At 43.1% G+C, this 13,047-nt stretch overlaps 1 protein-coding gene across 8 annotated transcripts; it reads left to right on the top strand.

Annotated features, from left to right (window-relative positions):
- Positions 1-28: 28 nt before the first annotated feature.
- marveld3 (MARVEL domain containing 3) lies at positions 29-11,391 on the top strand. 8 transcript variants are annotated; one of them, XM_055648364.1, is made up of 4 exons: positions 29-58; positions 2,344-2,801; positions 5,078-5,205; positions 8,863-11,391. In XM_055648364.1, exons 2-4 carry the CDS (start codon positions 2,347-2,349, stop codon positions 9,483-9,485), a joined length of 1,206 nt encoding a protein of 401 aa, XP_055504339.1. In that variant the 5' UTR covers positions 29-58; positions 2,344-2,346; the 3' UTR covers positions 9,486-11,391. The 8 variants fall into 8 exon arrangements, with proteins under 8 accessions (XP_055504339.1, XP_055504338.1, XP_055504336.1 ...); XM_055648363.1 differs by having other exon boundaries at positions 33-158; XM_055648361.1 differs by lacking the exon at positions 29-58 and adding an exon at positions 204-513.
- Positions 11,392-13,047: the final 1,656 nt, after the last annotated feature.

Genomic DNA, 13,047 nt, shown 5'->3' on the forward strand with positions numbered 1-13,047 from the left:
TTTTATTTTTATTTTCTCTCTATTTTTACTTGCGTTGTGATTCCAGGTGCAAAACTAAGTAAGTACTTCCCCCACAAGATTTCACGCATCTGCGATCAGATTTCAGTGGCCATCTCACGGGCCAGGCGTTACTTTGTTCAAGGCTCATTGTCATTCAGGTATGTTTTGGTTGGCAGTAGAGTTTCACCTCGGGCGAGTTTCGGTCAGGTGCTGTAGTGTCAAATTTCCAAATATTTGGTGTGGTCCAACATTTTTAGAAGACGATCAACTAACAGCACAACCTCGGATAGCTCAAACAAAAAAATCTGGCGGCTGAGAAGAGGTTTCCTTTGGGACGTGGATTGATTGGGTCCGCTTCTGCCGTTCGTGGACAGATACCGTAGGCTGTAATCAGACCGCACTTTCTGAAGAAGGGTCTCGACCCGAAACGTCGCCTAGTCCTTCGCCCCATAGATGCTGCCTCACCCGCTGAGTTACTCCAGCTTTTTTTGTCTACCTGGCACTAAATCTTAGGTACTTTATATGAAATAACTACCCTGTTTCTTTGTTCACTTGTTGGCGGTAACGTTACAGCATTTTAACTTTAGAACAAATAGTACTCGTGTAAACAGGATTAACCGAGTTGTGTTCGCAGTGGAAACAAAAAAATCAGGCAGTATCTAGAAAGAGAAATAGTTAACAAAACCCTTCGTTAAAACTAGGAAGGATAATAAATGGACTATTTTTCTTTCCACTGATGCTGCTTTACTTCCCGAGTCTTTCCAGCATTTACAGTTCTTTTTAAATTTAAGAATTCCAACATATACTTTTTTTTTGTTGTAAATTCAGTATTCTGAGCAGCCTATTAGATGCTTCCTGGCGAGTGAAACAAAATAGTTGCTGAACCAGTTTTGTTGAAGAATGTAATCGCCAATGCAGTAAGCTCCTAATATGGTGAGCAGCACATTCATTGTGGGGTGAATGAGACCACACTTCACCCATCGTGAGTTACAAGAGGCACAGGAGATTGCAGACGTGGTAAACCCTTGTGTAGGAAGGAATTGCTGCTGCTAGTTTACACCGGAGATGGAGACAAAATGCTGGAGTAGCTCAGCGGGGCAGGCAGCATCAAAGATCCTATAGCTTTGGGGCAGCATCACTGGAGAGAAGGAAATGGGTGACGTTTCAGGTCGAGGCCCTTCTTCCTTCTGAATCTTCAGACTGGTTTCTTGGTCCTCCAAAATATTCCAAATGGAATTTAAACTGGAGGTGGTGGAGGGAGGACTTAAGGCAGAAAGGGTTTTTGGGAAGAAAGAGCTGCCTTAAATTTAGTTGCATCTGGTTGGGTAACTATGGTAGGGTGAAGATTATTCCATGCTTTTATTGTGCGGGGGAAGAACAAATTGCTGTACATATCTGTCTTGGTAGCTGGAATCTCAAATTGGATTGAATGCCCTCGTCTGCTCCTAATTGGTTTGGGTTTGGTGTAGGAAGGATGTGGAAGCTTTGGAAAGTGTGCAGAAGAGGTCTACCAGAATGATGCCTGGATTAGAAGGTATTAGCCACTGGGAGAGGTTCGACAAACGTGGATTGTTTGCTCTGGAAGCCCTGATAGAAGTGTTTAAAATGATGAGAAACATAGATAGGGTAGATAGATAGAATCTTTTTTCCCAGGATGAACAAATCAAATACTAGAGGTCTTAGTTGCTGGGGTTGCTGGTTGAGGTAGATATGATAGTGCCATTTAAGAGACATTTGGATGGACATATGGATATGCAGGGAATGGAGGGATATAGATTATATGCAGGTAGATAAGTGTTTGCCTTAGCATCATGTTCAGCACAAACATGGGCCAAAGGGACTGTTTCTGTGCGATACTGTTGTATGGTCTATATCAGATGTCTATGTGCTTATACTGAGACTCTAGCTTTGTTTGTAATTGACTCTAGCCTGGTATCCCTGATGGCTTTGCAAAATTTGTACCTGTATTTCCTGTCTATGTTGGGGTCCTGCAGCTTGAAAAGTTGTGTGGGAACTGCACTCCAGTGAGTTTAAATGGACCACGGCATGGACTTTGGGAATTTTCAAATTGAAATGGGCCCCATGTGAATATGATGGAAACATGATGAGTCCAAATGAGTTTAAAAGGAGTGTGGGGAAACATCACTGCCTTATTCACATGCTGATACATCCAAACTACCAGAATTTTTGTGTACTATTGTTATAGCAATTGAGATTATGTTAATTATCTTAATAAAAAACTGTAAATTGTCCCTGTGAGTAATTCTAATCCTTAATGTGACCATTTTCTTAGTGTGCATAATGAACAAAGTACTTTGTAGTGATTTTTAATTATTTCACCAGACAATGGCCCAGTCAACAAACTACAAAGAAAACATGGCTGACAAAAAGTTAAGTGAACAAGATAAACCTAAGAAAGAACACCACCGTGATCATCGACGCCCAAACAATCATTCCCATCCTCGCAAAAATCACGGGGATGGCAGCAGAAACAGCGGAGGAAGAGATCACTCCAGACAACATAGGGATCCAGAAAGAGATGCAAGGAGAGAATTATCAGATGAGAAAAGATCTCGAATCAGAGATGTCCACAATCGTGGACCTCCCACAAGGGAGGAGCAGCACCAAATGGAGGAAAGGGAAAATCATAAAAGGGAGCATCGAGACCATCACAAACATGAAATAAAACATCATTCACGAACACATGAAAATGTTTCACGTAGTAACCAGCTGCCAAATTATAAAAATGAAAAAGAAATGTATTCTCCAGATGATGGTCCAATAACCTACAGACATAAAAGGTAAGATGCTTATATACATTTTGGAGAAAAGTAATTGGTGGTCAAAATATTGTTCAATTTGAGTTGGTGAAATATTCAGTCATACAGCATGAAAACAGGCCCTCGGCTCATCTTGCCCATGTTGACCAAGGTGTCTCATCTACACTAATTCCACTTTGGCCCATATTCCTCGAAACATCTCCTATCCATTTCCTGAACAAATGTCTTTTAAATGTTGCTATAGTTTCTGTCTCAACTACCTCGTCCGCTGCTTGCTCCATACACCCATCACCCTCTTGTGAATAAGTTGCCCCTCGGATTCCTATTAAATCATTCCCCTCTCAGCTTAAACCTATGTCCTCAGGTTCTTGTTTAAGAAGGAACTGCAAATGCTGGAAAATCGAAGGTAGACAAAAATGCTGGAGAAACTCAGCGGGTGAGGCGAAGGAAATAGGCGATGTTTTGGGTCGAAACCCTTCTTCAGCCAGGTTCTTGATTCCCCTACTCTGCATCTACCCTATCTGTTCCCCTCATGATTTTATACACCTCTATAAGATCCACTTTCTTCCTCTTATGCTCCAAGGGATGCATTCGTAGCCTACCCAACCTCCAAATAGCTCAGGCCCTCAACTCCTGGCAAAATCCTCGTAAATCTTCTCTGTACTCTTTCCAAAACAACATCTTTCTTGTAGCAGGGTGACCAATACAGAACACAATACTCCAACTGTATCCTCACCATGGCATCTTGTACAGCTGTAATATAACATCCCAACTTCCATACTCTACATCCTGACTGATGAAGACCAATGTGCCGAAAGCTTTCTTGACCACCTTATTTACCTGTGGCACCACGATACTCCTAGAATCCTCTGCTCTGCAACACTCCTCAGAGCCCTGTCATTTACGTGAAGGTTTCTGCCCCGGTTAGACTACTCAAAATGCAACACCTCACATTTGTCGGCATGAAACTCCATTAACCAATGCTCGGTTAATTTACCCAGCTGATCAAGATCCTGCTGTAACCTTTGATGACCATCTTCGCTATCTGCAATATCACCCACTTTGGTGTCATAATGAAAGACACCGGAACTAAAAGTTCCTTGCGTAGAACATGCATGTTAAGTACGTAAAATCCAAAAAACAAAACATATTTTCTGAAATAACTTTGCAATATGACCTTATCTCCGATCTTAAATCTGTCAAATAATGGAAAGAAATCCTATGACAGAATTGCATCTCACGTTGATGAATGTTGCAGGTTGGGCAGAGAGGGGTAAAGGCCTGTGAGAGTTTAAAACTGTATAATGTCTACAGTATGAGGTTAATGAAAACAATACCACAATGCAGAATGGCTTCATTTAGTATTTCCTCTCAAAGAATCTCAGTGGGAAACAGAAATATAAAAGGCATAATTTCTTTGAACTTTGGCAAGATCCTTTACATTCGGCCCTTCGAGCCTGCACCGCCATTCAATATGATCATGGCTGATCATCCAACTCAGTACCCTGTACCTGCCTTCTCTCCATACCCCCTTTGGCCCCAAGGGCCACATCTAACTCCCTCTTAAATATAGCCAATGAACTGGCCTCAACTACCTTCTGTGGCAGAGAATTCCACAGATTCACCACTCTCTGTGTGAAAAATGTTTTTCTCATCTCGGTCCTAAGATTTCCCCCTAGTCCTTAAACTGTGACCCCTTGTTCTGGACTTCCCCAACATTGGGAACAATCTTCCTACATCTAGCCTGTCCAACCCCTTAAGAATTTTGTAAGTTTCTATAAGATTCCCCCCTCAATCTTCTAAATTCTAGCGAGTACAAGCCGAGTCTATCCAGTCTTTCTTCATATGAAAGTCCTGACATCCCAGGAATCAGTCTGGTGAACCTTCTCTGTACTCCCTCTCAGATTCAGATTCAATTTTAATTGTCATTGTCAGTGTACAGTACAGAGACAACGAAATGCATTAATGGCAAGAATGGCAAGAATGGGGCTCTATGGCAAGAATGGGGCTATCTAGTAAAATAAAAGTCATAGGTTCATAATACTTGTTGAAAACATGCTGAACATTAAATCCTCAATTTAACTACTATCAGTTATTTCTCCTAGCTGTGATGTAACAGTCACCTTGACAACATGTGGACTAACATTAAATTCTATATTTTTTTATACCAATTTATGTATTATTTGTAGATGGTCAAATTTTATAGCCAACGTCTGTGGAATAATTTTACTACACAATTTACTTATTAAGAGATTTTTCAGACTACAATAGAACAAATATTTTATTCTTCTTAATAGTTATGCTGAAGAGGTATCACCTGAATATGTAGGAACCGAAGATAAAAGATCCGAGATGCATTACTTCAATGACGATTCAGAAGAAATTTTAAACTGTTACAGGTTTCGGTACTTCTGCACAAATCGAGGTAAGGTAGCAAGAGTTGATTTAGATCATGATCCTAAAACATAGATGCAGAATTAAGCCATTGAGTCTGCTCGGCCATTTGGTCATGGCTGATCAATATTTTCCTCTTAACCTTTGCCTTTACTAATCATGAACCTATCAATCTCCACTTTAAAAATATCCACTGACCTGGCCTCCACAGCCATCTGTGGCAATGAATTTCACAGATTCACCACCTTCTAGCTAAAGAAATCTGTCCTCGTCTCCTTTCTAAAGGTACGTGCTTTTATTCTGAGCCTGTTCTCCCTGGTTATAGACTCTTCCACTAGTGGAAACGTCCTTTCCACCTACACTCTATCTAGGCCTTTCATTATTCGGTAAGCTTCAATGAGATCCCCCCTCAATCCTCTCTACTCTTGCTTGTGCAGGCCCAGAGCCATCAAACACTCCATTTGTGAACCCAAGCATCCTCGGATATGGGGCCCAAAACTGTTCACAATATTCCAAATGTGGTCTGACCAGCACCTTATAAAGCCTCTGCATTACATTCTTCCCGTTATATTCTAGTCCTCTCGAAATGAATGCTAACATTGTATTTGCCTTCCCTACTACTGACAACCAGCAAATTAACCTTTTTGGAATACTATGCCAGCACTCCCAAGTCCCTTTGCACCTCCAATTTCTGAATCCTCTTCCCATTTATAAATTGTTGATGCCACGCTACATTCCATTTTCCACTTGGCCCACTCTCTCCCAACCTGTCCAAGTCCTTCTGCAGGCACCCTGCTTCCTCGACACTATCTACCCTTCCACCTATCTTCATAGATAGGTCGGAGTTAAAGGGAAAGAGAGTAAAGGGATGGTTAATGACCTCAGAATTAACAAGAAAGGAAGCTCACAAAGGGATAGGAGAGTATATGGCCAAGTGTAATAGGGATCGATGTGAAAGGTGAGATGCGTAAGGAATTAAAAGTATTGTATATGAATGCACGAAGTATAAGAAGTAAAGTAGATGAGCTTGGTAGATATGACATTGTGGGGATTACTGAGACGTGGCTGCAGGAGGATCGGGCCTCGGAACTTAATATTCAGGGTTATACATCCTATAAAAAGGACAGGCAGGTGGGCAGAGGAGGGGGGGATAGCTCTGCTGGTGAGGGATGGAATTCAGTCCCTTGCGAGGGAAGACGGGGACTGACGAGGTAGAGTCACTGTGGATTGAGTTGAGGAATTGTAAAGGCAAGAAGACACTAAAATAGTAGCCCAGATTGGGGGTTGGGTGTTGACATGGATAGAATATTGGTTGGCAGACAGGAAGCAAAGAGTAGGAGTGAACGGGCAGTGGCAGAATGGCAGGCAGTGGTGAGTGGAGTGCCGCAAGGCTCGGTGTTGGGGCCGCAACTGTTTACCATATATTAATGATTTGGAAGAGGGAATTAGGAACAACACCACTACGTTTGCGGATGACACAAAGCTGTGTGGCAGTGTGAACTGTGAAGAGGATGTTATGAGGTTGCAGGGTGACCTGGACAGGTTGAGTGAGTGGGCAGATGTGTGGCAGATGCAGTATAATATAGATAAATGTGAGGTTATCCACTTTGGTGGAAAAAAACAAGGGGGCAGATTATCATCTCAATGGGTTAGGTTAGGTAAGGGGGAGGTACAGCGAGACCTGGGTGTCCTTATACACCGGTCACTGAAAGTTGGCATGCAGGTACAGCAGGCAGTGAAGAAAGCTAATGGAATGTTGGCCTTCATAACAAGAGGATTTCAGTATTGGAGTAAAGAGGATCTTCTACAGTTGTATAGGGCTCTGGTGAGACCACATCTGGAGTATTGTGTACAGTTTGGGTCTCCTAATTTGAGGAAGGACATCCTTGTGATTGAGGTAGTGCAGCGTAGGCTCACGAGATTGATCCCTGGGATGGCAGGACCGTCATATGAGGAAAGATTGAAAAGACTAGGCTTGTATTCACTGGAGTTTATAAGGATGAGGGGGAATCTTATAGAAACATATAAAATTATAAAAGGACTGGACAAACTAGATGCTGGAAAAATGTTCTCAATGTTGGGCGAGTCCAGAACCAGGGGCCACAGTCTTAGAATAAAGGGAAAGTCATTTAAGACTGAGGTGAGACATTTTTTTTCACCCACAGAGTTGTGAATTTATGGAATTCCCTGCCACAGAGGGCAGTAGAGGCCAAGTCACTGGATGGATTTAAGAGAGAGTTAGATAGAGCTCTAGGGGCTAGTGGAGTCAAGGGATATGGGGAGAAGGCAAGCACAGGTTATTGATAGGGGACGATCAGCCATGATCACAATGAATGGCGGTGCTGGCTTGAAGGGCTGAATGGCCTCCTCCTGCACCTATTTTCTATGTTTCTATAAAGCAAAACATCTCGTTGGCTGTTTCCAATATTAGTGTAATTTTGGTGGTTAATATTTGCATGATATGTTAAAATAAACTTACTCTAGCTGTTTGTTCTTGTGCAACACTGGAGATAATTATTGAGAAAAAAATGTTGTTTTTATAACAGAACCAGTCAAGCTATGATAATAATGATAAACAATTCACAACAATAGCAGCGTTCTGCCCAGAGGAATAGGTCTCAACTGCTGGGAATATCTGTTTAGTCTTGGCTGAAATTAGTTCCTCGCCACCAAACTATTTGTTAATCACAATCTTGGTATGAAAGTTACCTGTATTTTTAGGACAAGAGTGTAACATTAGATAGAGTTATAGAGTCAAACATCACGGTAACATGCCCTTTGGCACAGCTAGTCTATGTTGACCCAGCTGCCCCATTGACATTCCTTCTCACCTGCTTGTGTGTGGCCCGTATCCCTTTAAACCTTGCAGTCCATAACCCATCCATGGTTTCTCTACTTCCCTTGTTAAACAATGGATCAACATTAGATACTCTCCAGTCATCTAAGACCTTGCCTGTGAGTGGAGAAGATACAAAGATCTTTGTCACAGCTCCCGTAATCTCCTCTCTTGCCCCTCTCAACAACCTGGGTTAGATCACATCAGGCCATGGGGATGTATGCACCACCTCCTCCTTAATGTCAAACAGCTGTTACATATTGGTAGACAAAATTGCTGGAGAAACTCAGCGGGTGCAGCAGCATCTATGGAGCGAAGGAAATACATATAGGTCACATATTGGTATTCTCCACATTGATCTCACTGGCCTCCATGTTCATCTCCTTGATGGTGAAAACAGATGCCCCAAAAATCTTAACGAAGTTCTCATTTAGTACTTTGTTTAAATCCCAAGAGTCTAGAGTGTTTTATTGTCATGTGTCCCAGATCGGACAATGAAATCCTTGCTTGCTGCAGCACAACAGAATATGTAAACATAGTACATAACGGGAGAAAAAAAAGTTCAGTGTGTGTCTATATCCCCTGAGTCCAAAGACAAATTCCCTCCTTTATCCTTGAGCAGCCCTACCTTCTTCCTGGTTGCCCTCTTATCTTTAATGTAAGTATAAAAATCCTTGAGATTGTCCTTAGTCTGACATGCTCATGCATACTTGAATCAAATTAGGTAAATATTCTCAATAGATTGTTCTTCATTTCACTTTCTCCAAAGTTGTTTTTCGCACTATTCCAAGATGAAAGCGTTTAAAGTTGACACCTTGACAATTAAATAACATCTGACTTGTGTTGTTGCAGGTCTCTGTCAGTTGGTGGAGGTGTTGCTGAATCTCTTGATTCTGGTGTGCGGGGGAATCTCCTACAGTGGGACCGGTGGCTACACAGATCTCTCCAGCCTAGGAAGTCTCTACTACTACACATTTGGATCAGCTTATAGTGGATTTCAAGGAGCAGAAGCTGAAAGAGTAAAGGAATTAGATATTGCGTTCTATGATTTAAAGCTGCCTGTAGTCACCGCCACGATGGCATACAGTGGGGCCTTGATGTCTCTGGCATGCCTTCTGCTGTTATTAGGCCTCGCTCGGGTACCCTGGAAATGTCCACTCTTGATGGTTGGGGAATGTGCCCTGGATATAGCAATAGCACTTGGCTATATACCTGCTGTCTATTTTTATTTTCAACACCTGATTGAGGGCTACAATTCAGAAGTGTGTAAAGAGAGGGAGAGCATGTACAAAAGTAAAGGCTACGAGGGGTTTAACTGTAGTCTGCATGGTGCTGATATTGTTGGTGGTCTGTGTGGCTGCCTAGCTGTCATTGTATATTTGCTCAATGCAGTAGCAGCAATATTGGCATTTAAAAAGGTTAGAAGATTAAAGAGATCCAGAGAAGAAGATTATGCGAACGGGATTGATGTCTAAGGGTTCAATCCTAACCCTAACCCGAACCCTAACCCGACTGCATATAGGTTTTTTCATAACAATGAAGGAAATCACAGAAGCTAAACAGAAGTGATAAAATTGGTTACATTTTGTCTTACGGCGATAAATTGTCACATTTTCCTTCCAAAAGGAAATTTAATGTGACTGTCTTCCTTCTTTATATCAGGAGATGGCATTGGTAGATATTAACATAAAGGGAATTAGTAATACCACCATCATCTGAACTTTCTACAGCTATTTGCTCAATAATTGAGCAGACTTGTGTTAAAAACTAATGGTTAAAGACAGAAATACACAAACCCAACATCCTTTTATTTGTTTCCTAATAATTGCAGTTAGATGATCTATAGATATGTCATTATGTTTTTACCACAGATTATCTGCACCATATATTTGATTAGCCAGTGGAAAAGCAAGGTGGATCTTTTATTTCTTAAGTAGGGGAGGGTAGATGGATGCCTGGAGGGGTTTTGTGCATTTTCTATTCATTGCCAGAGCTTGTGCTTAAATGTATTATTGAACAGTAGGTAATTGTAAAATCAATGGTCATTTACTTGATAGGGGACATATTACAAGTGCCAGCCTATAATTAATTATCATTTAGCATTAGACCATTAAATCAAAACATATTTGGTGAGAAAAATGGAAATATTTTCTCACTGGTTCTGAAATTGAGGATTGTTTAAAGATAAATCATTTCATCTCGCAGTGCACAATGCTAGTCCAACAAAACCGAAATGTGCATTCCATTTGGTCTCTTCACTAAAGAGTTTAAAATATCTCAACCACAAGGTAATTATACATTGGTGTTAATCATGAATACATGATCACAAAAGATACATGATTAAAGATTTGTTCGGCTTTATTCCACATAATTTAGTTATTGAATTTCTAACTGTGGGTTAATTACAATTTAAATAAATTTAGCTAAACCCATATCCTTTAACCCATAACCCATGATTGCATTTTACATTATAGATAGCATTTGGAGTATTGTGAGCAGTTTTGGGCCCCATATCTGAGGAAGGATGTGCTGGCATTGAAGAGGGTCCACAGGAGGTTTACAAGAATGATCTTTTTTTCACACAGAGTGGTGAATCTCTGGAACTCTCTGCCACAGAGGGTAGTCGAGGCCAGTTCATTGGCTACATTTAAGAGGGAGTTAGATGTGGCCCTTGTGGCTAAGGGGATCAGAGGGTATGGAGAGAAGGCAGGTACGGGATACTGAGTTGGATGATCAGCCATGATCATATTGAATGGCGGTGCAGGCTCGAAGGGCCGAATGGCCTACTCCTGCACCTAATTTCTATGTTTCTATGATCCCCGGAGTGGTTGGGTTAACATATGATGAGCATTTGAAGGCACTGGAACTATACTCGCTGGAGTTTAGAAGGATGAGGGGGAGCTCATTGAAACTTATCAAGCAGTGAAAGGCCTGAATAGAGTGAAGGTGGAGAGGATGTTTCCACTAGTGGGAGAGTTTAGGACCAGAGGCCATACCCTCAGAATAAAAGGACATACCTTTAGAAAGATAAGAAGGAATTTCTTTAGTCAGAAGGCGGTAAATCTGTGGAATTCATTGCCACAGACGGCGGTGGAGGCCATGTCAATGCATACGTTTAAGGCAGAGATTTGACAGGTTCTTGATTAGTGAGGCAGGAGAATGGGGTTGAGAGGGAAAGATAGATCAGCCATAATTGAATGGCAGAGTAGACTCGATGGGCTGAATGGCCTTATTCTGTTCCTAGAGCTTATGAACATGAAAAATATGAATTGATGACAGCATTCGTTTATAAATTATGCTGTGTATTTTTGAAAAGCATATTTAATCTGGGTGACAAAATACATTATTTTTAACATTATTAAAGAACATACTAATGTCCAATTTGTCTTTGTTTTTGTTCAATTCGATTATATCAGCAGAATGTAACCAACTTGCATTGAATATCATCATATATATAATATTTCAGCAGATGCAGAAACGACGACTACGTTTTCTGAACGGTTTTTATTGAACACTCAATCCTCAGCAAACAGTTCTCTGCAAACACGTCTGATCACAACAGTGGTCAGCAAAACAACTGTGGCGTGAAACTGCGCAAAAACAGCAGCCCCTCCCGAGAACGCCGGGTTCCGATATCTGCGTGTGCCAGTGGGAGCCGCTACATGGTCCTCCCCAGAATCCGCGGTACGGAAACGCACGGGTAACCGGACGGTTCGACCGGAACGCGTAGTCCGAGGTCGGGGGGCGAGCGTAACATTCAGGGCCGGCAGAGCAGAACCGGAGGGATGCGACAAATGCGAGCGAGGGACGGGCGTAACGGGACCGGTGAAACATAACCGGGGGTAACAGATGCAGAGCGCGGCTAAACAGCAGGTGGACGTCCTCTACAGAAGAGTGGCCACCGCCACTGGGCTATCCTCGTCGACGTGAGCTGGATTCAGGCGGCTGACGGAGACAAACTCCTCCCTGCCACCCGTGTCCAACGTGGACGTTGAGGTACCAGTCCTCAACACCCTGTACGGTCCTTCGTACACCCGCTGTAACGGTGAGCGGTCAGCATCCCTACGAAGGAAAACATAAGAGGGAAGCAGAGGGTGGTGAAAATTGCCCAACGCATCACCGGTTCCTCGCTCCCCTCCATTGAGTCTGTCCAAAGCAAGCGCTGTCTGCGGAGGGCGCTCAGCATCGCCAAGGACTGCTCTCACCCCAACCATGGACTGTTTACCCTCCTACCATCCGGGAGGCGCTACAGGTCTCTCTGTTGCCGAACCAGCAGGTCGAGGAACAGCTTCTTTCCGGCGGCTGTCACTCTACTCAACAACGTACCTCGGTGACTGCCAATCACCACCCCCCCCCCCGGACACTTATTATTATTTATTCTAATCGTTTGCTATGTCGCTCTTCAAGGGAGATGCTAAATGCATTTCGTTGTCTCTGTACTGTACACTGACAATGACAATTAAATTGAATCTGAATCTGAATCTGAATAAGCACAATCCCGTAACATCGTCGGCACATGCACTGCGGACGACCCGTGTCGGGAAGTGGGAACCGGTGCCAAAGAGCGCGCTCGCTCGCGAAGGTCAGCTAGCACCGCCAAAGCCGGGACATCCTGATCGCGGGTGGCGGGCAGAAAATCCCCAGGTACCTGCAAAACCGAGCCGTAAACCAGCTCGGACAAGGAGGCGTTGAGGTCTTCCTTAGGCGTAGTTCTAATGCCTAGGAGGACCCAGGGCAACTGGTCAACCCAATCGGTGTTGGCGAGCCGAGCCTTCAACACCGACTTGAGGTGGCTGTGGAAACGCTCAACCAAACGGTTTGACTCCGGATGATACGTGGTGGTCTGGTGCAGCTTTGCGCCGTACAGCTACGCCATACCACGCCACAGGGAGGACGTGAACTGGGCCCCACGATCGGTAGTAATATCTGAAGGGACCCCGAAACGAGCGATCCAATGGGAGACAATGGCTAGTGCACAAGCCTCAGCGGAGGTATCGATTAACGGTATAGCCTCCGCCCACCTGGTGAACCTATCCA

This window comes from Leucoraja erinacea, chromosome 17, assembly GCF_028641065.1.
Source record: "Leucoraja erinacea ecotype New England chromosome 17, Leri_hhj_1, whole genome shotgun sequence".
NCBI classification, from domain to species: domain Eukaryota; kingdom Metazoa; phylum Chordata; class Chondrichthyes; order Rajiformes; family Rajidae; genus Leucoraja; species Leucoraja erinaceus.

Coding starts and splice junctions, on each gene's coding strand:
- marveld3 (XM_055648358.1), top strand. CDS start 961: ATGAGACCACACTTCACCCATCGTGAGTTACAAGAGGCACAGGAGATT. Junction 2,802..5,077: donor ATAACCTACAGACATAAAAG/GTAAGATGCTTA, acceptor TCTTCTTAATAG/TTATGCTGAAGAGGTATCAC. Junction 5,206..8,862: donor GTACTTCTGCACAAATCGAG/GTAAGGTAGCAA, acceptor GTGTTGTTGCAG/GTCTCTGTCAGTTGGTGGAG.